This window comes from Corapipo altera, unplaced genomic scaffold (genome assembly GCF_003945725.1).
Source record: "Corapipo altera isolate COAL_440 unplaced genomic scaffold, ASM394572v1 52, whole genome shotgun sequence".
Classification (NCBI taxonomy): Eukaryota; Metazoa; Chordata; class Aves; order Passeriformes; family Pipridae; genus Corapipo; species Corapipo altera.
In genome coordinates, this window is record NW_020884930.1 from 1,591,258 (window position 1) to 1,616,796 (window position 25,539).

At 36.1% G+C, this 25,539-nt stretch overlaps 1 protein-coding gene across 4 annotated transcripts in view; it reads left to right on the forward strand.

Moving 5' to 3' along the window:
- Positions 1-25,539, forward strand: part of WWP1 (WW domain containing E3 ubiquitin protein ligase 1) — a 59,068-nt gene that overhangs the window by 11,855 nt on the left and 21,674 nt on the right. For 2 of the 4 annotated variants that reach the window (XM_027659113.1, XM_027659112.1), the window contains exons 2-8: positions 7,943-8,033; positions 13,168-13,306; positions 15,609-15,733; positions 18,504-18,641; positions 18,739-18,805; positions 20,921-21,102; positions 24,138-24,483. In XM_027659113.1, the coding sequence (XP_027514914.1) occupies positions 7,964-8,033; positions 13,168-13,306; positions 15,609-15,733; positions 18,504-18,641; positions 18,739-18,805; positions 20,921-21,102; positions 24,138-24,483 (1,067 nt within the window). In that variant the 5' untranslated portion in view covers positions 7,943-7,963. Of the gene's footprint in view, positions 1-7,942; positions 8,034-13,167; positions 13,307-15,608; positions 15,734-18,503; positions 18,642-18,738; positions 18,806-20,920; positions 21,103-24,137; positions 24,484-25,539 lie in introns of those variants that run through there. The other 2 variants (XM_027659114.1, XM_027659115.1) reach the window with 2 other exon arrangements.

The window sequence follows — 25,539 nt, forward strand, 5'->3', positions numbered from 1 at the left end:
CACCTCTCTAGGAAACCTGTTACAGTGTTTGACCATCTTCTCAATAAAGAAATGTTTCCTAATGTCAAGCCTGAAGCTCCCCTGCTGCAATGCTGACCCATTCCTATATGTCCTATCACTGAATACCCTGAGAAGAAATTAGCACCTCCCTCCCCAGTTTCCAGTCAGCAAACTTGCTAATGGTGCATTCAACTCCAGCATCCAGATCATTGATAAAAATGTTGAACAGGACTGCCCTGGAACTGAGCCCTGAGAAACACCACTGAGACAGGTCACCAGCCAGATGTAGTCCCATTTAGTACAACCCTTTGACTTTGAGCTCTGCCCTTCGGACAGTACTTCACCCAGCATACCATGAACCTCATTCCACAGCTGGACACCTTGTCTGGAAGGATGCTGTTAGAGACAGTGTGAAAAGCCATGCTAAAATCCAAAGAACTACATCAGCCACCTTCCCTTCATTGGTGAGGTGGGAGGCCTTATTGTAGAAGGATATAAAATTAAACAAGACTGTTTCTTGATCACTGCGGCCAAGACAGCCACCAACCATCACATTCCTCATGAGTCCTTCTGTATTCACAAATAGCCAGTCCAGGAGGACATCTTTGCTAGTTGGATCACTGAGTACTTGTGGCAAAAAGTTATCACCTACAGACTGCAAGAATTTCAAGACTTGCTCATCACAGTGGTGTAGTGCTTCCAGTCGATATTAGTTGAAATAAGGACAAGGGCTACAAATCCAGGGGTTTCCCCTAATTGTCTAGAGAATAATTCATCAATGATTATATCTTACACCTTGCTTGCCCTACCTATTCCTCCTGAACAACCTGTAGCCTGTCATCCCAGCACTCCAGCTGTGGGATTCGTTCCACCAAGTCTCACTAATACCAATGATATCATAACCCTCGGAACTGACCGATGTTTCCAATTCAGTGTTCAGACACATTGCTTAACTTTTAAGTAGTCCTGTGTGGAGTCAGCAGTTGGATGACATGATCCTCATGGGTCTCTTCCACCTCAGGATGTTCTGTGATTTAAGAAGAGTAACAGTTTGCTTTCCATTTAATTTCTCTGCAGGTTTGCTGTAGGGTTGCTAACTTGGAACTTAGTAACAAAATATTTGCAATGTATCAGGGATGTTGCAATATCTCTGGAGAATCTGTTAGTTAACTGTCAGGAAGAGCTAATGTCTTACCTTATTGTCAGGACCTTATAAACCTTGCAGAAGGAGAGTGCTTAAGCTGAAATTCTACTAATGTTGAAGCAGATCCTAAGGAAGACACTACTATATCTATACCCACAAGTACGTGCTATGGGCTTTGTGAAAAGATGGGAAATTAAATGCTTCTGTATCCCTGACTGTTTTGGCTGGTCTGAAGATTCACTCTCAAAAGTGTGTTGATGAAAATGAAAAGTATGAGGACATTCTCATAGCTTTCTTGTCCTTTGTTTTGTTGGAGTACTAATTAACAATTTTGGGTTCCTTTTCCAGTCCTCTCAGCATCAAGTAATTCTGGTTTGTGGTTTTTTTTTTTTTTTTTTTTTTTTTTGTGAGGGGAATGTTTGTAAACTATTCCTAGGTAAAGGAGTAAGGGACACTGTCAGTTGAAGATGGTCTTGGTAGTACTTTTGAGTTTTAACAGGAAGAAGCAAGACATTCTGCTGACAGAAAATGATCTGAGGGTCCCGATGGGCATGAAGTTGAACATGATGCAGAAGTGTACCCATGGGGGCAGTGATGACAAATGGTGTCCTGGGCTGCATTAGACAAAGAATTACCATCAGGTTGAAGGAGATGATCCTTCCCCTTTATTGAACATTAGTGAGGCCACACTTGGATCTCTGTGCAAAAGAGACATGGATAGGATGGATAGAGTTTAATGAAGGGCTATCAAGAGGATTAAGGCACTGAAGGGCTATCAAGAGGATTAAGGCACTGGAGCACCTCTCCTTTGACTCAAAAAGAAGTTTCCAGTATTCATTATTAGCATAGATGTGTCTTACAGTTACAAGTGTTTTGAACAGTACATATTACTCTCCTTTAAAGTTTTCCAGATCTTTTTACTTCCATATGTAATATTTATGAATCTCATGGAATACCATTGGTTTGTTTTTTTTTAATATATATATGTATATATAGTTATATATATATATATTAAACTCATCAGTAACTAAGGAATTGGAGAAACTATTAGTAAAAAGTAAGTACTGAAGGGATCTGGAAGAATCTTATAATCTTGAAAAGTAGCTAACTATTCTGTTAAATAGTTTCAAGTTGTTAGTTTTTAATTTTAATAAACGATCCCAGAATTTTGTTAAGGTGGAGACCTGCATTTCAGTCTATCAGTATTTTTCTGATTTAAGTTTAGCAGGGGGTACCACAGAAAATAATTTGTTACTCAGTTTTTTTTCCCCTCATGTAGACTTTCTTGCAAATTAGATCAAGAAAGTACAAGTATTTTGCTTTAGACATAACAACTGGCCATGAAAACTTCTCAATACTCCAAATGAATATCTTCACTTCACTTGTTGCCATGTAGTTGTCTTCATCAAGAGAAGACAACTTCTTTGCTTGAAGTTCTGTTTATTTTTGGCCATGCAGGAATAGTTTCTTCTGGATCATAAAGACAGGAGGTTGCTAATCCTTAAAGCTTCTAGATTTTCAGTATTTGAAAAATCTCTAGTAGAACTTATAAAAATCTTTCTCAGCTTAAAGGTTTTACTTCTAAAAAGGTAAGGTGGTAGTCCCATCCTTGTGCAAGTCTGTCAGTCCTTCTGCTATGTGACTTCTTTACTGTCCCTGCTTAGTTTCATACAGTATATACTTGCTCTCTCTGCAGCAGCCTTGCCCCCAGAAACCTGAGATATGTGGAAAAATTTATGTCAACACCATTTACTTCCAGTCTTTATTAATTTTAGACTGCTCTTTCATTGACTCTGTTCTCCCAGTAGAGCTTTTTGTGTCCTGTCCTTTTCTTGAATAGTCGGTACTAGTACCTTATACAATGTCATTAATACTGTTTTTATCACCACTGCAGTCCATGTGATAAATAGAGTTGTTGCCCCATGTCCCACCTCACCTCTGCCCCCTGCTATGTCTGCATCAGTAATTTTCCTATCAAAGTTTGAGGGGCTAAATTTGGGATTATGCTTCTCTTCTTTTTGCAGCAGTGTTTGACATGTGTGTGACCAGCCTTTAGGAAGTAACAAGTGTCCAAAACTCTAGATAAGATAGTTCATCTTGTACCATCTAACTTGGCCAACTTCCTGAAGGCTTTGTTTACCTGGAGTAAAAATGTGTTTGACTGCAAGTGAGTGTGACCCAGTGTGTAAGAAGGAATCTTGAAGGAAAATGACAAATATTTTCATGTGAGCAGGCTGTCTCTCAGGAGAACTAGCCTGCATCTGAGCTGGTTAGGCAATAGTTTAAATTTAAATTAGGCAATAATTTAGGTTAACAATTTAAAAATGTCAGTAGCTGAGTTTGGATAGTTACTAGTGAAAATAACTGATGACTGAAGGCTAAATAATTTTTTTTTGACATATCCTTGGCAAAGAAGTTTCTAGAAAAAACAATTGATGAGTTTTCTTTTGACTCAGCGAAAATTTACTGTTTACTTTCCTCTTAATTCCTAACCAGTTCTTGATTCCTAATCAGTTAAGCAAGGATGAGTGGACTGCAGCTTTGGAATCTTTGGTACATGATGAAAACAGAATTAGTCAGTTCAACTAATTTACTCTGTTCAGCAAAGCCCTTTTGAATAGAAACCAAGACATAAAACTTTCTTCGTGTATTGTTGATAAAAAGTTATGTTTATTTAAAAAAGTTTAAATGCTTTTTTTTGAACTTCCATGTATTTTACTTTGTAGTGTTTGACAGACATGTCGGTATTTTTTACAACATAAAGGAAGTGTGAAACTGTAATCGTTGCTGTGTAAACGCACTTGGATGTACCATATTGGCAAGAACATAAAATAGACTTCTATTAGAGAAGAATGTTCCACTTACAGGGGAAGAACAGATCAGGGAACTGTTGACATGGGATGCAATCATGTAGTTATAAACAGCCCTTCAGCCAACCCTTAAACCTAACTTTGTTTTATCTCCATCAGCTGTCCATTGTAATAATTGCTAATTGGTCATTTTTTTCTTCAAGGGGAAAGATGCAAAGCTAAATGTAGTGAATTCTCACTTCCCTGTTATCAGAAAATTAGCAAACGTGTTTGCCAAATGCAGTTAGCAGCAAGCAGAGCAAGAAACTCAGGTTAGGGCAGGTGGTATGCCTGGTAGATAAATCAGCACCTGAACCCTGAAGTCTCAGGAGATTATGCAATAAACTGTCTACCTGAGGACTTTGACACACTTTATTTATTTAGTTAGTTATTTAGTTATGCATTTATTTTGCTTTGTGCATGCTTGGAATAGAGTTAAAAAAACCCAAAACAACACAAAACCCAACCAACCAAACAAATAAACAAACCCCATTAGATCTATGCAGGTTGAACAGTTGCAGGAAAAAAAACACCAGTAAAAATAATCATAATTTGTCAGTTAAAAAAGTATACCTAAATTGATTTTTTAATGTACGTTTAGAACTAGATCTTGGTTTCTTGTGAAGAATTTGAGTTTACTTGCCTCAGAATTGATTGCATATGTTGCTCTTATGATGTCTTCCATGTCAGTGGCCTCCAAAGTCAGATGTACAAGACCAGCCAGTGAGATGTGGGAAGAAAATCTATGATTCATATTTTATCTGAAAAATGAGAAAGGAATAAAGCTTTTTTTAGTACTCATATTTACTCTGGCACCCTCGCTTGGTCTGTATGTCACGTAGTCCTGTGTCACATTTGGTACATGAGGTGTTCTGAAGGCAGATTTAGTATTACGCAGTATGGTGAGGTAGCAGTAGCACCTTCATTTCTTCATTCACTTCCAGTGTATTGTAATGGATACAGTTTACTTGTGACCAGTTAGGTGGATTTATGGATTATATTATTTAGATTTTACCAAACAAACCCTAACAAAATAGGCAAGCAGCTTATAAAAATATCCTACAAAGAGACCATAGATTGTAGATAATACTAATAATGTGAATACTAAGAACATGTCAGAGCTGATGCTTCTACTCCTGGTATGAGCTCTTGTCATTTGGCAATTAGATCTGACAAGAAGTCAGCCAAAAAATTTTGTTTATTAAGAAGGGTATTTCAAATATGGATTTATATCCGCTACTATAAACGATGAACCTCACCCTAAGAGAACATTGTATCTTGAGATATCAGCTAATGATAGCATGAAACCATCACAATTAGCAAGGCATTTAAAAACTAAGCACCCAGAACATGAAGACAGACATCTACAATTTTTTTCAGCAATGCTAGTCATTGCTCAATCTAGTCAATACTCAGTCCAAGACTTTACAAGATTTCACTAAACTTAATGATAGATATATAGAAAACTCTTTTGAGATTTTTCAGTAGCAGAAGGCATAGAAGCCACATAGTGATGGGAATACACTTGGTCTTCCTGCCGCAGTAAAAGTGTCTGAAATAATACGTGGAAAACAATGTGGTGACAAACTAAAATGCATTCCTTTGTCAGCAGATACTGTTGGAAGATGTCTGGAAAACATTGCCAAAGTTTTGAAGAAACAAGTTAGAAAAAATTGCACAGTGTGAGAAGCTTGCTGTACTGACAGCTAGATGAAAGTATAGATGTTTGGTTTGTAATGGGGCTCAGTTTAAGGGTAGTTACTAAATTCTGTGTCCATAATGAAATTCACAAAGAACTAAGTCCCTAGGGAAAGATGTACCAAACAAGATAGTTCTTAACAGTGATTCTAAACAGTATCTTCTTCAATAGCAGCATTTTTTTTTTTAAATGGAAAAACTGTACAAATGTAACCACAGATGGAATGGCTGATTTTACTGAACTGAAAAAGGTTCTGGGGGAAGGTTTACAAGGTGAGCACCACATGTGGAATTTATTTACTGCATCATGAATAGGTAAGCAAGAAGGAAGTTGGAGCCATAAGTGTATAAAATGCTTCAGGATGTCATAATTGTGGTTCATTGTATGAAAACAAGGCCTTTAAATAGTAGAATCTTTACAATAATCTGTAATGACATGGGGAATGACCAGGAAAATCTTTTGTACCATGCAGAAATTTGCTGGTTATCATGGCAAAGTGCTTAGAAGAGCTGCAAAATGTATTAATTATTATGTTTTTATTATTAATTATTATGTTTGATTATGTGTTTTATTTCACAAAAAGACAAGTGTTACAAATTGACCTGTTCAGTGATAACAGGTGACTGTCAGCAGTATGCTGACTAACAGTTATTTGAAAAAAAATAAAGAAAATAAAGACCCTTAAGACACCTTCCCTTGAAAGTGAAGGTGACATTTAACAATGAGCAAGAAAATGACTGCTTTTTGAAATAAGCTGATATTATGGAGAGAGCATTTTGAAAATAGATGTTTGGAAATGTTTACATTGGGATTTTTTTGTTGTCAGAAAAGATGCATGTCATCTATAAAACCTGACATATTTGTACACTTAAACTTGGGAACAGTTTAAAAGTTCTCTCAATTAAGGGTTTCAGAATCTGAAAATTTGTTAAAAATATAGAAATGCAACACCTTCCACTTGCCATACTTCAAGAAAAAATTTTGTATAATTAGTGGATGGGAATGAAAAATGAGTGTCATGATTTAGAAAGTGTAGCCAGTGATGCACTTTAACTTAGATGCTCATATATTTATAAATTGTTTTTCTGGCTATGACAGCTAATAAACTGAATTTAAAACTAGACATTCAAATCACTGTATTATAAAGTGTTAAGTCAACTTTTTAAAAAATGCTGAAGCATATTCAATCATATAGCTCTTACAAAAAACCCTCCTTTTTTTTAGCAATAGCGTAAAGGTTTTGTGTACCATTAAAAATTGTTTAAAAATACTGTTTATTTCATCTTTATCTCATCTGTTTTAATATATACAGAATGTATCAGTGCAGTAGTATATATACATGTAATTTATAAATAAATACACACATATTGGAAGTATGTACTCAAAATATTTTTACTTATAGAGGTGCATGATGAAAAAGGTTTAGTGACAACTGTTCCCATATTATTATTATTGAAACCAGTCAGTGTACACAAAAATAAATATCTGGAAGTTCATCCAGATCATGAAAAGTGTATTTTTCCTCATGAAAAAATAGCTGTCTGATAGAAACAGAATATTTTACTTCTAAATGTGTGTCAGGTGTAGTAATTCAGGAGGACAGGAGTGATGCTGTTTGCATGTGCTTCAAATGCACCAAGAGATGCGCCAGCTGGGATTTGAGACACACTGTTTTAGTCACTGAGTGGGGTAGTCCTTGTAAAGGGCTTATTGTCTCAATAGATGAGGGAAGTGATTTGTGGGTGGATAACAGTGGTGTAGAAAGCTGATGGCAAATCTAGGGATAGAATGCAAATGTTTGTCGTCTGAATCACTTGCGTTACTGCTTGAGTGTATTGTTCTGGTGACAGCTTGATTTTCAAGCATGTAAATGTTTCAGACATTTTGTTCATTTGAAGTTGTGGGTGCTTTGCTCATCTGAAATCAGACCATAAGAATATCTTCTAGAGAGAGGAATATTGATATATCATAGCTGAATTTCTATTCTTGCCTTACACAGTTGTTCTAAACTATGTAAATGTATATGTTCCTGAAGTAACATATGCATCCATAGAGATGTAACGTGGGACAAATTTCCAAAGTGATTGCTTTTTTTAACTGCTGTTATGAAATAATGTGTTCTGCCATACGTAAAAAACATTTGGTAACTTGTTGATTGGTTGAACATTTTATTTAATAGCTGTAGCTAACATGCAAAGATAAGTACTTTTTAATAAGCTACCTGTTTGCTTTTTTTTTTCTTCTTTCTAGGCTAAAGCCTAAACCTCTGACATGGCCACAGCCTCACCAAGATCTGATACAAGTAACACCCATAATGGAAGATTACAGATGCAAGTAACAGGCAAGTAGTGATTTTTAAAGGAAAACACATGTATTCTAAAAAAAACAATCTTGGAAATGGGTATAAAAATGAACTACTATAGTTAATATTTTAATTAATAATGTGAATGTTACAGTTAAAAATGTGACTATAAGACATGTAGATGATTATAAGATAGAGATTATACAGTGAGTTGGATGACAGGGTTTAGTTTCTCTTCAAAATAAAAACCATGAGATATTCAGTACAGCAGTAGGGACAATTGCAAGGAAATTTGCTTGGGATCAAATAATTAATGACACATATTCTGAAGAGGGAACACATATTACTGAAATCCTACAAAAGAGATTGGCAATTGTAGTGAACCCCAAGCTGGAAATGGATCTAATGTTATAAATGAAGGTGGAGAAGAACTGGAGAAGATCACAAAATTTTCTAGCCCTGCAGAAGATTAAGGTCTTTCATTACATGTCAGGTAAATGTTTGTTGAAAATAATATTGCTATATAACATCTTTAGGGCAGCAAGTTGGATTACACAGACAAGTGGAATAATTTAGGTTGGAAGGGACCCTTGGTGATTTCCTAGTCCATTTTTCTGCTGAAGGCAGGGATACCTTTGAAGTTGAATCGGGTTGCTCATGGTATTGTCCAGTATCTCAAAGGCTATAGATTGCGAACTTTCCTGAGTATGAACCACATTCCTGTGAAAATGTTTTTCCTTCTATCCAGTTAGAATTTACTGTGTTGTCTCTTGTGACTGTTTAGTTTTGTTGCTTTTGCTGTGGTGGTTCTCATAGTTTAAGGCAGAATTCAACCATCTGCTGGAAGGTAAACACAAAAGGCTACAAACAATCCTGGAAATTTCTGATTGTGATGGGGACACTTTTTCCATAGATCTTGAACAGGCCAAGTAGATTATTTGCTTTGCTGGTCATGGATAAGAAGTGGTCAGTGATGTGAGAATTGGTTTCAGTCTTAGCTGCTCTTTTTGTGGGATGGCAGAGCAGAACTGTGACTTCTTTGTGGTCTGAATATAAGCAAAGTGCATCTAGATAAACAGCTAATTATCACAGTGTTACAGCAGTTAAAAGTGAAAATGTTACCACCAAATAGTTAAGATACTATGCATAAATACATCTGCCATAAATATATGTGTATGTATGTATGTATATAAGTATTCTGTTGGTAACTAACTTGAACTTTCCAGGGATTTTAAGAAATCTGGGAACTCTGAAGTAAGAATTAATGCATAGCCAAGAATATATTAAGGCTATCCTGAACAAAATTTGGACAAAACTCGAATAAGATACCACGTCTTAATGAAAGCTGCATCTCAAGAAAGATGCATAATGCTGGGTGATCCAAAGGTGGCTAGGTTATCTGAGAAAAAGTACATTGTTGGAGAGTCCCCCAAAATGAATATTTTATGAAATTAGATAAGACAGGAACCTTAAAACTGACTAACCTTATGTAAGGATCACATAATAATGTGATGAGTCATCAAAACTGGCAAAAACTAACAGCAGAGATGGAGCCACCTGTAGATTGAAAATACATATATATATAAATATATATATATAGTAACGAACTGACTTTCACAAATGATCGCTAACTTCAGATATGTGTATACAGAAATGATAATTTTGTGTGCTGTGCTGAACTGCTCCTTACGTAAATAGTCTTGTATTTTTCTGGCACTGAGTCTCTTGACTTCAAGCAATCTGGTTCAAGGATCAAACGGGAAAAAGTCTGTACAACATTTAGGATTAGTTTTTGAAGGTTTAGTTTTCTAATTAGTCTTTATTGCAAGATCACAGGAATGCCAGTGGCAGCACAGAGAAAGGAGTGGGAGACAAGGAATTTACGACTGTAGTATTGCTGACTGACACTGTATGTTTATGTTTAGTTTTGTTTATGCTGCTGTAGAATCTAGACTTGTATTTCAAGAACTGTACCTAAAACACTTTTATAAAGGCAGCAAGTAACATAAAGTCATTTTGCAGACAAGGAAATTCATATGGAGTGGTGGCTTGTTTGAGTTCGAATAGATACATCAGGTTACAGGCATGCTCTGCCATCAGGATTTGTTCAAATATGCTTGGTGAGATATCCTGTCTTGTTAGTTCTTTTTGAAGTCTTACTAGTATTATTACTTATTCATAATTTTTTAAGGGATGTCCTAACCAAAAAATGATAATTGTTTCCTTCTATGTTTAACAACTCAAAGCTTATTTAAAACATAACCAGATACAAGGGGGGAAAATTATAAAGAAGCTTGAATATCATGAATAAATACCTGTGTTTTAATAAATGTATTTGTTTTTAGAAAGCAAATTATGGACGAAAAATGTGGAAGAAGTAGAGGTTGTCAAAGCTTAAAAATATATAATGATTTCAGATGAAATAATATGATCGGTGTATGGAATTATGTTTTTAGTTTTCTACATTTAAGCTTTCACCTTATCAAGGCAGCAGTTCCCTTTTATGAACCATGATGCATTACTTAGACTGGATTTTTCAAATATGAGGGAGTTAAGTTCGCACCTTTTAATTGAAATTAAGTAAAATCTGTGGCTAATGCCATTATAATCTTGAATGGTTGCATCCCACTAACTTTTAAGTAACTAATGTATATGTCTCAGGATACTGTAATCCAGAAATTCCATTAACAAATTTGCAGATGACACCAAGCTGGGGGGGAGTGTTGATCTGCTGGAAGGCAGGAGGGCTCCTCAGAGGGACCTGGACAGGCTGGAGAGTTGGGCTGATTCCAACGGGATGAAGTTCAACAAGGCCAAGTACCGGGTCCTGCACTTTGGCCACAACAACCCCACGCAGCTCTACAGACTGGGGACAGAGTGGCTGGAGAGCAGCCAGGCAGAAAGGGATCTGGGAGTTTGGATTGACAGGAAGCTGAACATGAGCCAGGAGTGTACCCAGGTGGCCAAGAAGGCCAATGGCATCCTGGCCTGGATCAGGAACAGTGTGGCCAGCAGGACCAGGGAAGTGATTCTTCCCCTGTACTCAGCACTGGTGAGGCCACACCTGAAGTACTGTGTCCAGTTCTGGGCCCCTCAGTTCAGGAAGAATGTTGAGGTGTTGGAGCAGGTCCAGAGAAGAGCAACGAGGCTGCTGAAGGGACTGGAGCACAAGTCCTATGAGGAGAGGCTGAGGGAGCTGGGGTTGTTTAGCCTGGAGAAGAGGAGGCTCTGGGAAGACCTCATCACTCTCTACAACTCCCTGAAAGGAGGTTGTAGTGAGGTGGGCATAGGTCTCTTCTCCCAGGCAACCAGCAGTAGGACAAGAGGGCACGATCTTAAGCTGTGCCAGAAGAGGTTTAGGTTGGATATTAGGAAAAAATTTTTTACGGAGAGAGTAATCAGACTCTAAGTGGAATGGGTTGCCCAGGGAGGTGGTGGATTCACCGTCCCTGGAGGTTTTTAAGATGAGACTGGATGTGGCACTTAGTGCCATGATCTAGTAACCACGGCGGTGTTGGATCAAGGGTTGGACTTGATGATCTCAGAGGCCTTTTCCAACCTGGTCAATTCTATGATTCTATGATACGTCTCCCTTTCAGATAGTTTACTAAACTTCTGTTGTTGTTGGTTTAACCCCAGCTAGCCCCATGAAGCCACTTGCTCACTCCCCCACCAGTGGGATCAAGAATAGAATCAGAAGGGTAAAAGCCAGAGAACTTGTGGGTTGAGATAAAGAGTCTAATAGGGAAGGCAAAAGCCATCCACACAAGCAAAGCAAAACAAGGAATTAATTCACTGCTTCTCATGGACAGGCATTTGCTCAGCCTTCTCCAGGAGAGCAGGGCCCCATCACATGTAACAGTTACTTGGGATGACAAACAGCATCACTCCAAACTTCCCCTCTTTCCTCCTTCTTATATACTGAACATGATGTCCGCTAGTGTAGAATTTCCCTTTGGTCAGTCAGGACCACCTGTCCTGACTATGTCTCCTCCCAGCCTCCCATGCACTCCCAACTTCCTTGCCAGCACAGCAGTACAAAAAGCAGAAAGGGCCTTGTCTCTGTGCAAGCTCAGCAATAACAAAAACATCTCTATATTATCAACCCTGTATTCAGCACAAATCCAGAACATAGCCCCATACCAGCCACTGTGAAGAAAATTAACTCTACCCCAGCCAAAATCAGCACACATGTATCATTGAGTTAGCAAGTACTGTATAGAAAACCAACGGGGAAAGATTATTTCTGTCTGAAAATACTCAGTCTTGCTTTAGTTTGCAAGTGGTGGGAACAAGAATCACACTGAAATATGAGAGGAATTAGATAGAAGGCATAGTCGGCAGATAGGTACATCTGTGAGTCCATTGTTGTGGTATTCTGAAGATGACATCTGCCTGAAATAGAATTTAAAATGTTGGCAGTTAAGTTGCTGTTGTTCTTACAGTGGCTTCCTCAGCCGGGCAAGGAAATGGGAGAACAGATTTATGTTCAGGAACACAGAGCAACTCACCAGTGATTCGGAGGTGAAAAATAGTTTCTTTGATCGAGTGTTATTTCTTAGTTGATGAATATTTGGCTGAAACTTTTATGTTCATCTGTAAAGATGTTTAAATAAGGGAAATCTGAGCTGATTTCTTACTTTTGACAATCTGATGTGTAAAACCACAGGTTAACCACATGGATAATACAGGCAAGGAAATGAAGCTCTACATACAGGGTTTGGTATACGGGGACATTTTGAAATAGGTGTGAACTGCATACGCTTTCATAACAACATATAACCAAAAAAAAAGGTTTGCTAATCTCTCAGATGCATCATAAGATGTATCATATTTTAGGTATTTTTCATTTAAGGTAAGAATGGGAAGAACAGTAAGAAAATAACCCACATTATTTTCAGTGTTTATCCCTAAAATAATTGTGCCGCCTCTCCAACCAATCCTGCCAGTATATGGTGAAAAGAGTATGTGACACTTGGTTTCCACTATCTGACAAAGTGGCTTTTGAAAACAAAAGCTACCATTTTTGCATTATCTTCTCTCTATTCAGCAGAAGTAGAGAGGGTGAGAAATAACATTGCCATGCAATGCATTTCCTACAATGTGTAGGCAGTACATTATCTGTTTTTCAGTAACAGTGTGCTGTTATAGATAAAGCAATGTGTTTTATTAGTTTCTAGTGCCAAACTGAAACGGAAAAAGAATTGGTTTGGAACGACTTTCTACACGGAATTAACTGCAGATGGAGAAATTAAGAAAACAGCAAAATCAAGTAGTTCTTCAAATCCCAAATGGGATGAGCAGCTGACAGTGTAAGTAGATTTTTTGGTTGTTTAATACAATTTATTAGGCAGATGTTGCAGGCAAATATTTACTAAACTTGGATGCCTACGTAGTTTGCTCTGGCTGTTGATGTCTAAATGCAGACATAAGATGATATTTATCTCAAATGAATTTTTTTCCTCAATTCTTACAATGTTTTGAGAATATTTTTTGTACAGAGAGTGTTACTTGCATACAGTTGCTGTACAGGTTTTAGTCTTGATATTTGTTAGTGCTGTGTTAGCACAACTTGCTAGAAAGAGTTACTAATTGTAACCATGTAATTCTCAGCTTTAAAAGGAAAAGAATCTCAGCTGGGTTAGTAGTAGTTATGAGGAAGTTAATTTCTTCCTCTGATGAGGAAGAAATATTAAGGGATATGCACTGAAAAGCAGTTTACTGCAAAGTGACCTTGCAACTTTTCCTGATAGTTGACCTTTTTAATCTTCTTATGGTTTAGTTTGGTTTAACTGTGCTAGGGCTGTAGATATATCTAAATATGACACCGTGAAAAACTGGCAATCTTGCACTGTGCAGTTGGCTAGAATGCTTTATTATAGAAGCAAGATTGTACTGGTTCAGACTTGGGTCTAGAAACAAGATAGCTACTATCAAGTGGCATTGAGCCTGGGCCGGTACATATCACAGCACGTGAAGTGTCTGTGTTAATAGTAGGAGCCGTGCTAGGTTCTCATAACTAATAGTGCTAGAGAGGGAAGAGTGGTACAATCTACCAAACTTTGGGAAACTCTTTGCTTGGGAACACTTACTTATTTACTCCAGACCTGAGCTGAAGCAAGTAGGGTATTCATGTGCCACATTTCTCAGTATATCAGGTTTAGTGAACTTATTAGCCCCTTGCGGTATTGCAAAAGAGAATAATACAGTATTGGACCTGACGATGATTTCCAGGAGTTATGACTAGAACAAGTACCGAGCTACCGGTATATTCACAGCGACCAGAGTTTTGCTTGAGGAGGCAGGTTTGATTTGCAGGATCTGGTGATCTGATAGAAGTGAGGTAATTTGCAATGCATAATACAACCAAGCAGACTTATTCCATCATCAGTGTTACTTACTTAGGATCTTACCCTTATATGTACGTTTAAGGTATTCTGGCCGCCTCTTCCTCTGGCTAATGGAATGGTATTGTTGCTTCAGTTGCCCAGTCTGTTTGAGGATAAGTGAACTTACCAAATTCTCCTCAATTCTGGGGGTCAGAAGTATATTTTCTCTGTGTAGTTGTTTTTTTTTTTTCTTTTCTTTGTTGAGCTGGTCTTGTAGTAAGACTTCCATTAGAAGGAAGCCTGTTCAAAACGCAAAATATATTTGCTCATCTGTTTCAGCAAAGATGATCCACGTTGTCCAACATGTTCAAGTGACTGTAGAGTCAGTCTCGTTGTTGGGAGGGTGGGGGTTGTTCTTATTGTTTTCATCAATACTGATATAACTTTCTGTATATATTAGATCAATACTGATGGATGTTCAGGCATTGACTTTTTGCAGTAAAGTACTTCTACTCCCATTTTTCACAGCCCAGAGCACCCTTGCAGTACTAGACCCTGTACTACAAAACTACTCTTCAGGACCTAGCATAGATTCCCATTTTCCTTCTTGAGCAGGGGAGAGATCAATGCCAAAGGTTATCATAATACTACTGTAATTGGGTCCTTTACCTCTCTGCTTCCCTCCAGTTTTTGCTTTAGCTTCATCATTTGATTTTTCCCCTCTGATTTCTGTGAGTATACCTTATGGTTTCATATATATTTGTGGATTCATAAAAGATGTTTTAAAAATACTTTCATGGCAAACTGACACCCATTAAGAGGGTTCTTCATGCTTGCAAGTAGCTGTTTGGTTCTTTTTTTCCTTTTTAAAAAGTATTTAGTATTTTTATTTTTAGGGACATAAAAGTATGCTTCCCACCTTTTTCTCCTTTAATAATGTGAGATTTTAGCTAGAACTCTGGAATAATAAGAAATATGGGAAAATATGCCTTTCATAAATAAAGATATGTTTTATATAACTGAGATTTGAGTTTAGTGTAGGTTATTCTAGTACTTCTCAAATACTTTATGCTATTGTAGTAATGCACTTTAAGTTTGATCCTAAGTATAAATACCATAGCGTTTGCAGTTCTTAGTTAAAAATTTCCCCTTACAATGCGAAAACTAGTTCCTAAGTATCAGGAAATACGATGAGAAAGTGAATTAAGTTCAAATACTACTAATTACAAAAACAAATACTTTAAAATATGTATATATTTTTTAAAAAAATGTATTTTATGTGCAGGAATGTGACTCCACAGACTACGCTGGAATTTAGAGTGTGGAGCCATCACACTTTAAAAGCAGATGCTTTATTAGGAAGAGCCACTGTAGACTTGAGACAAGCTTTGGAAATACACAATAGAAAATGTAAGTTATCATGAAGGATATTTTGAATAAAGTAGAATTATTATTACTAATCTATATATCAAACTGGAAACCAGACTACTAACTACACACGTAATTACAACTGACTTTCAGTTGATGTCTTTACTTGTCTCTTCTAGAGATGTCTGTGCTATTGAGAGCAATTTAAATGTAACAATGGGATATAATACTTTTGAAACGAACAGAGTATGAGTTACTGCAAATTAAGTAAAAGCAGAAGGGATTAAATACAATGTTTTGTAGCAAACTAATAACTAATTTTCTAGAAGATCTGTTTTAGATTTGGTACCACAAAAAGTTAAACTTTTAGAAAAGCCATGTAATTTTTCATATTTTCCTTCTCTGGAGTCACTAATAAAAAGGCTGGATATTTTCCCTCATAATTTAGCTGACCAGCAATCAGTATAAACCATTGATTAATGAAACAATTGAGAACTTCCTTTTAGTACATCAGAGATTGTTTGTTCTGTGTAACTTCTAATTTTAAATGTCTTTAATAGAATTAAAACAGGTCTTCTAATTTGCTTTTCAAAATTTTTTTCTTTAGTACAAGAAGATGGTGAATCCACACTTTAAATTCCACTCCAGGGTGGCAGTAGAATTCCAGCTAAACCAGTCTTAACCTTTCTCACAAGTTAAACATACAAATCTGAGATCTTTGTTTAGGAAGGTGGGGGGAAAGGAGAGCCAAAAAAAAAAAGCTTCATTTTTCTGATTCTCACAGAAAATCGAAACAATCCAAAATTAAGTGGGGCTTCTTCAATATTATAAAGATTCTGCACAAGATTCCATAGTTAAGAAGAAAATTTGCTTTTTAAATAAGAAAAATGTATCAGAAAAAAACTGGGTTTTAATGATGCTAGCAAAAAAAAAAGTGATTAGTTAGTATTTTAAATAATTCTAGCAAAATAGTTAATGTTTTTTTACTGTAGATCCAGGGGAGGTAGGATATAACAACTTGACAAATTCTTTCAGGGAATGGTTGATTGAGTTTGTTGCACATTGCACCAAAAGTAATTTCTGTGCAGTGTTTCTGATTTCGGCAAGTCAGTAGTTTGACACATACTAGATTATCCAAGAATTCAGTGGTAGAATAGTCTGATTCGTAGACTTCAGTCATTCAATTATTGATACCTAATCTAAAATGAAGCACTTGAAAGGATCTTTGCTCAAGAAGATAGAAAGGGGAAGTCCACTAAATGCAGAAATTAGAATTAGTGTGGTTACTTTCTCTGCTAAACACCACCAGTATTGAATTGCAGCCCACACACCTCACAGTTTTCTTGCCAATTCAGTTGAACTACAGCCAACTCTTGATCTGTTTTAGGAAGATAACCTGTTAAAATAGCAACAGTTAAACCAACCGGCCTTTGCAAAAGTTAGGATTCATAAATATGTTAATTTAACAACTCTGAGGTAGGCTAGTTTCTTCTTTCTCCTCTTTGACGTAGTACCATTTTCCAAAATGCACATTGCTAGATCAAGAGTTTGGTAGACTTGAGAGCTTTGTGCTTGTTCCAGAGATTTAAAGTCCTTTGAAATCCATTGTAATATAGTAGTGTGTGTCTGCTAATAACTGCTGCCCAGCTACACTGTTGAACCTGCTCTTCAGAGTTACAACTTGAAGGTATCTGGCAATAAGTTATGGTAGCCTTCCCTGTTTTCATGTTTACTGTTCAATTACAATACATGTTAAGAGGAAAAAAATAAGGAAATACTAGTTTAATGCACAGGAGTGCAGCATGAGCTTTAACTTTAACTTGGAATGTTATCACATGGAGGGAAAGAAATATGGTAGTATGTCTTAAAAAACTAATCTTTTAATCTGAGACCACAATTATTGAAAGGTCTTAACAATTTTAACCTGATTAATGTGAACTCATAGCTTACCATGTCGAATTTATGACATGTAGCTTAACTGTTGAACTAGTAATAGTTGATTTAGAGAGAATTACGCAGCATCCACAGCATGTTTTACCTCTGGATTATTTATGTCTCTCTACAAATGTGACCATTGCTTGTCAGTCAGATTGAATTCTTTTATTGCACCATATATCAATTATCTGAAAGTTTCTTTTGGTGAGAATAGTTTCTGATTGAATTTTTGGTTACCGGAAGCATCCTCTCTGTTACTGTTTAATCTTTGGAGTCACCATCTATGAAAATCCTAGTAAGGATTTACTAAAAATAGGTTTAAAAAATCAGGAAGCACTTTATGCAGTCTTTGCATTTACTTCTTCCTCAAAAACATGTTCTCTTCATGGTCTTTTAGAATTAGTTTTGGAAGGTGATAGAAGAAATGAACATAAGCTTTGGTTGTATAGTGAAGTTCCCAGTGACTTGTAGTATTTGGATGTGTACTTCAGAAGTTGTTTGACTTTAAGCCATCACATGTTGTGTAAGTAGTGCATAATTTCAAAGGGGCTTAGTGGAAATAGCAAACCTGAGAAATCATTGACAAGCAAGTACTGAAACCACATGAATTCTGTAGCATATTTATAGAATATACTATATAAATGGCCAATTCATTTTTAAAATAAACTGTGTGTTTATCCACAGCAGATGTAAATGTACACAGCTCCATACTGATTACTGTGTTGATTTGAATCATCTGAATATATATTATAGAACTAAATATATGCATCACATTTGTGTTGAAAGTCTCTTTTAATATGAATATGATTTAGAATTTAATATTTCCTTTATCCCTTCTCTCCTTCTCTTCCCCTACCCACCCCAACTCCATTTTTAGTGGAGAAGGTGAAAGAACAGTTGAAACTCTCTTTGGAAAACAAGAGTGGCATGGTGCAAACAGGTGAACTGACAGTTGTGCTAGATGGTTTGGTTGTTGAACAAGAATCTCTTACAAATCTCAGTTCATCAGCGACCAGTAAGTTAAAACAATTAAATCAAATGGTAATATTTGGATTAAGATTTCAAACAGATATAATAAAATATTTCTGTTGAATTTGTTTCTTACTGTTCAGTAGAAGTTCAGCAAAATGGTGAAGCTGTGCATGAAAGCAGAGATGCTTCAGCAAGAAGTTCATCCAGGTTGGAATTTATTTTTGTGTTTTATGATATATGAGGTATATTAGCAAATTTTTCAGTTGAAATGTTTGGATTGTTTGTGGTTTTGTGTTTTGATGTTGGTTTTTTTTTTTTTTTTGGTTGGTTTTTTGTTTTGTTGTTTTTTTGTTTGGTTGGGTTTCTTTTCATTTTTTTGAAGGCAATAGATTTTAACTGTTAAGGTCTAAAATATGTTGCCATAGGTTTTAGAAACATTACTTGTTTGATAGTTACATAATTTAACTTGAGAAAATTAAATTGACACTTCTTTACTGTCAACTGATTGAAAATCTATTGAATGCTGCAGAAGAAATTAGGGAGCAGTGGTTCAGTGTGGTTTTATGTAGGTATTCCATTTGTTTTCTTTTGTTGTTTAAGAACTATTTCTGTTAACGTCTACCATCTTGTTGCAATGTAGCATCTGGACGGAAGGAAAAGGAAAAAAAAAGCCTGAATTACTTCCCTCTCACCCTTTTTAAGGTTTAGATCAGGAACTGTTTAAGAGACTTGTCGAGTTTCACAAGCAGTATTCATAACACTGAGGCAAAGGCTTTGCCTGCTCCACCCTGAGGTGGCAAGAAAAAGACTTTGGGACCAATTTAGAACTTCTTTATTGTCTTTTCTGTTGTTATACCAGCTCAAGGACTGACTGGAGAGAAGTAGGAGTAGTTTTTTTGCTCCCTTACCACTAGTAAGACAAACAGGTCAACATTCACAACAATTTAATGTTACTGCCCTGCTCAGGTACCCTACATGAACCCCTTGCTGTGTAAGTTATTGACACCCATTGGAGTGAAAAAACATACAGTTGCTATGCATTTGAGTGACAAGGACACATTTGTCCTTGTATGCTCGACTTGATTCTTTTTTTTCAATACATGGAGGTTTGTCTCTGTTCCCCGATGGGTGCCCAATATGAGGGAGTGAGGATAAAAAGCTGCTTATCCTTTGTTTTCATTAGAAAGGTTTGGGACTGCTACAAGTGATTTGAAATTCATCTGCATACCGTTTTGAAACAGTAGTAACAATAATTTCTTTTCATTCAGCTGTTGTTGCTGGAGATAGGTCTTTTACTGGGATCCTACTCTTGATGTTGATGTTTTAATTTACAGTAGTTTTCAATACAACTATCCAACACTTTTGATTTGCAGTTTTAAAATTAAGAGAGGAAGAAAAGTTTCAAGGTAGTTTCTCCGCATGTCTTTCGGAAGCTAAATTGGGTTTGTAGTACAGAGTTGAAAAGGGATAATACTTTAATTCTCTGTTTATACTACTGGTTTGGAGTTGGATAAGGTAGCATGGGAATGCTGCTTCTTCCCTTCTTAGTCTGCAAAGTTGGACTTCTAACTGTTCTAACATTTTTGTCATCTGTTTAACTTTTCTTCACTATTTAACCTCTATTCCTCGAGAAGATAGGGAGTTGGCACTGAGTGTAATTTTCACAATATGTAGCTTTAAACATTCTGGAATAGATTTAAGTAAGAAACCAGTGTAATTGAACAAAACTCCATTCACAAGCCCTCAAACTGCATTTATTTCCATGTGGCCTTGTAAACACAGAGCTGCCTGTGTGTATTTGTCATCATAATGTCCCATCCTGCCAATGATGAGCACAGAGAAGCTCATCTTATTTTCCTTTTACTGAGGGAGAATTTTGTTGCTTTCTTATGGTATAACTATTTTTCGTGATATGACTAACAAACCTAATTTTCCTGTTGCTTAATGAGAGAAAAAGTTTTCTTGCTCATAGCTGCACCTTGGAAGAGTTCCTAAGGCCTTTTTGGAAGATGTGGCAGGTGCATCAGTCTGTTCAACTCAATTCCAATATGTCATTACAAGTAAAAGAGGAAGTGAAAATGGCAAATCTTACCTATTATAAGTATCTAAAATACTCAAAACTAATTTTTGCCTTTTTCTTAATTGCTTTGGTCTTGCACTTGACTGTTACCCAGGCTGCAAACACCATTCCATAAACTGTTGTGATTTATGGACTACTGCCATTTCTTTATTTGTTTCTATAGCATGATTTAGTGTAGGATTTGGTTTAGTTGCATAACTGTTGTTTGTAATAACCTGAAATGATCTTTTATTTTTACCAAGATCGGCTTGTGACATTTCTAATGGGATAGACAATCAAGTACCTTCCAACTCTGTAGTACAGAATACATTCTGTATAGAAGCTGTTAATGGAGACAGCACACCATCTCCTACTCATGTTGCAGCCAGACCTAAAAATACACCAGTACCAAAACCACTTGAAGCTCAGCCTGTCAACAGCACTGGTAAGAATGGGAGAGTTAAGAGAACATGTTCCATAAGGCTTTTTTGTCTGATTGGAGTATACCTGGAGTTGGGCCACTTTTTCTGTACAATTTTTGTTGGATTTCAAAAATACTGAAAGGATGTTTTATGACTAGAGTTTATAATCTTGTGTGTCCACTTTTGTAAATTTTTCTGCACTAACCTCATTCTGAAATGTATTGTGTTTCACAGTCTCCCATCAGTTCTTTTTTCTGATGAAGAAAGATTAAAGTGTCCAAAAACTTCCCTGTCTCTGTCCCAGATAACAAAAACGTATTACTGATTGTCTGGAGGAAAAATAAGATTTCTTTGGCAATTAATTTGAGTAACTGTAGTTAAATAACATAAATCTGATTTAGTCAGTGAACTGTTGTGCTCTTAGTTAAGATGTGTTGCAGGCTCTCCTTGCCTTCAGTTTTTTTTGAAAGATGTGCTGCTTCAAAACATGTAGTGGCAATACTGAATTTAATTTAATGTTGATTCTGACTACAATTAACATTTAAAACAGTAAAACAAGTGAAAATAAAGTATTTTTAAATTTTTGTTCCTCTGGCAAAACTTTGCATCTAATAATGACTGTGCTTTCTAAGCACTTTGTCTTTTCTCAGCTGTTTGAGATTACAGTGATAGCAGAGAGAAAAGATAACCTTAAATAGAAATAGGCAAGCTGTTACTAAACAGTAGAATGGAGACTGTCAAACTTTCTGTAATAGAGTGGAAAATGTGAGTACAGTTGGAAGACAGCAGAAACAATTATGAACTTTAAAAGGTAATAATTAAATTAGGCCTTCTCTGAAGCTTTTCTCTATTTGGAGAAGTTTAATTTGATTCCCCTCTCTTTTAGGCTTGAGGCTAGAGGGCATATATATTATTTAGGCATTTCTCCCTTTTTCTTCAACAGTGGAGAGATCCATTTGAAATCTGTATGAGGATAGGATAATTGAAAAATAATTGGTTTGTTCAAATGGTAATGATGTAATCATCACTGAGCTTTTACTGGGGCACTGATATAACATTTTTCAACTACTGTAGCAATTGGTGGAGATATTTTTAAGGCAAGGCATAAAGCAGGTCTCCAGCATTTGTTGATGACACTTTTTTCTTTTCCCCACTGTTGTGCTTAGCAGGATTGTAATTTTATGTGATATTGCCAGAATTGCTGTTTTAGGCATAATTGGTGAGGTAATTACCTGATGTAATGTTTTATAGATCTGTTTTGGGGATCAACTTACTAATAGAGGAGATGATTTGTCAGTTATTTTACTTCTAACTTTATTATGTAATTCTATTCACTCTTTAATATAGATGAATTGAATTTTTTTTTAACAAAAGCTGAAATTTCAGTTGACTTTTTTCCTGTGTAAGTAAAGTTGTTGCTAGTTTAAGCGAAAGTTTGAGGAAATTGTGTCGAATTTTTGGTGGTTATGATTTTTTTTTTCATGTCGTGCTTTCCATTTGCTTGAAGTAATATAAAATCATGACAAGTCTTAATGTAGTTAATCTGTTTTCTGCCATCTGGAAGTAGTGATGTATTACCCTGGAATAGCTGTGCTGAAAAAACAATGCCTTTAAAGATTTTACAAATTTGTTGCTGCCTGTAAAATCGTGCTTATCATTATGCATATCAAGAAAATCTATATGGGCAGTGATAATTCCTTAAAGAAACTGATTCACTGATTTAAATTAATTCCTGAGGACAGTTTTATTGTTTGTAATTCTTTGACCTGCTTTTCTGACCGTCTGTGAAAGCAAAAAATTACTGCCATTATATACATATTGCAAGTAATAAATAGAATATTTTTTTTATTTCTAAGAGTGTCAAGCATTAAAACAAAGGAACTCTTTAAAATAATGGAACAGCATTTTATAGACACTAGCGTAGGGTTAAATTTTGCAAATCTATATCATTAAGGTTATGAGTGTAGAGCAATTGTGTTGACCCCAGTCCTTAGCATGGTAAGGTGATAATATGCTATAAGGTAGAAAATTGTTTGAAGTCTATGTTGCATATTATCTTTAGTCCTGTAGAAGAATTATTCCAACTCCAAAACAGGTACAAGCTGCTAAGTATAAATACGATTGTCACTGTATGATGTCAATTAGTGATACAGAAAATGAAAGTTGTGAATGATGTTGCACTGCTTTTTGTAGGGCCTTGGCTTTTAGTGATAGTCCTACAGACTGCCATACCTGATTTTGCTTGTCTAAGACAAGATCTTGTTGTGCTGAGTTACTGTTCTGTTAATCTCTGCAGATGATTGGTATTGTTGTATTGTTGGCCAAGTGGTTTTGGGAATAATAAAGCCTTCTTAGCACCCTCTGCCTGCTTGAAACCTTTTATGAGGTTATGCTTGCTTGAGTTGGATTACATTTGTATTATTCTTTAAAAGATAGAATTGATTTACTTTGTGACTCTGAAGTAATTTTCTTCAGTCATTGAACTATATAAAATGTGTTAGCCAATAATAATTTTTATATTTTAATCGTGCTTTTGGAGGGAGATTTTTTCCAAGTTGCACAGAGGTGTAGGGTTAATTGTAGGGTTCTGTATGTCAACTCTGAAAAAGGAAAGAAATGATCCATAAGAAATGCCTCTTAGCTTTCCAAATCTCAGAGAGTAATCTCATAATATTTGGTTTTTGTGTCATACCGATCAAAATTCTTTTTTGAACTTGATATAAGTGCAAAGTTTAAAAAAAAGCCAAACTGTTTTCTGGAAAGCAGATGAGTGCCTCTTGCTAATCAAGAGTAAGGTGTAACATTGAGTTGCCCAAGATATGTAGAAATTAAGAAATTACTTTAACAGGGAAGCGTAGAGAATGGCTTGCAGACTGTAAGTTTTAACTGAAGGCAGATGCATTGTGACTTTTTGTCGTCTTAGACAAAGTGCCGCTTGTGGCATTTAGGTACAACTAAAACATAGTCCTTCCAATTTCTTTACTCCAAAAGTTGGTGATTTGAAAAATAAATCTCATCAGATTCTGGTACACAAATGTTTTTATTTCCTGTTTCTCAGTTAATGGCGAGTCATCCTCCTCTGCACCTGAAGCAGGTAATTCTTCTGTCTCTGAGGCTCCAGCCACTTCAGTTGAAGCTCCCATGTCTTCAGATTGCACTAACACTACAGTAGAACCTCAGTCAGCAACAGAAGCAACTAGTTCTGAAAGCCACACTTCTGCATTACCTGCTGTGTCTGCTGGACTAGAACCTACAGCTGCAACAGACTGTGCTCAGCCTACTGCTCGAAACAGTATAGCTGCAGATGCAGCAAAACCAAGGGAATCCTCCTCCACCTCAAGTGCATCTGCAGAACCTGTAAGACAGCAGCCTGGTAGTGCTAGTACAGAGCCTTTGCCACCAGGGTATGTGATTTTGTTTTTAATGCTATAATTATGTTTCATCTGAATGTGAGTATAAAGAAACAGACACTTAATTCTACACTAGGAACCAATTCTATACTGGAATTGTCAAATGCAGGTCAGGTGGCTGAGACGGGGTTATTTGATCTAAAATAGGATTTGTGCTGATGCTATAACTGGCTACTCTTGTCCCAGAAAATAACAGCTGATAACTGGTTTGCTGAGATGGTATTGTGATCTCAATAGACAAACTCTTGGGCATTATGGATGTGAAGACTTTTCATTTCATATATTCAAACTTATTTGGGCTGTAATTTGTTACTCTTTTATTACCTAAACTGTGAGAATGTTGTAGGAACCAAAGCACAGAGAAGTGAAAATCATTAAACTAGTTTATAAATCCTCTTAGGTGCTTCTCGTGTAAGGATAGCTAGAATATTTTAATTTTACTAGACTGTTAGAAACCTCTTCTGTAGTCTTAAATACAAAGTTAAAAATGAAAATATAGTACCTACTCAAGTGTGTATATATATAACAACATATTTTTATAGATGCTTTCATGTTTGGGTGAAAAAATATCTTCAGTAACTAATTGGAAATACTGACATTTCCATAATATTGTAAATATTAACTATTTTAGCATTTTCTGATCCCAGAAATTGTTTCTTAACCCAGACTGTGTACACCTTGTGTCATTGTAGCTGATCTTTCAGAGAGCCTCTCATGTACCTGCTCCCTGTGAAGAAGGTTCAGTAATTATTAGTGACACTTCACTTGAGTTTCTGCAGTTAGATAAACATGAAAACAAACATTTTAAAATATAGAAATATATTTTTATATATAAATTGTTGGGGAAGAGTTACCTTGTTTTTAACTCTGACAATGGAAATTTTTTATAGGTGGGAACTCCTGTGTGTATCCCCCCTTCACACACTTTTTTTTTAATTAATTACATGCTTTCCCATTGAGGACAGGATCATGAATTCCAGGCATAGTACACACTATGGCCAAATGCATTTTTTCATCATTCCTCCCTGATCACGTTTCTGTGTGTGGGGT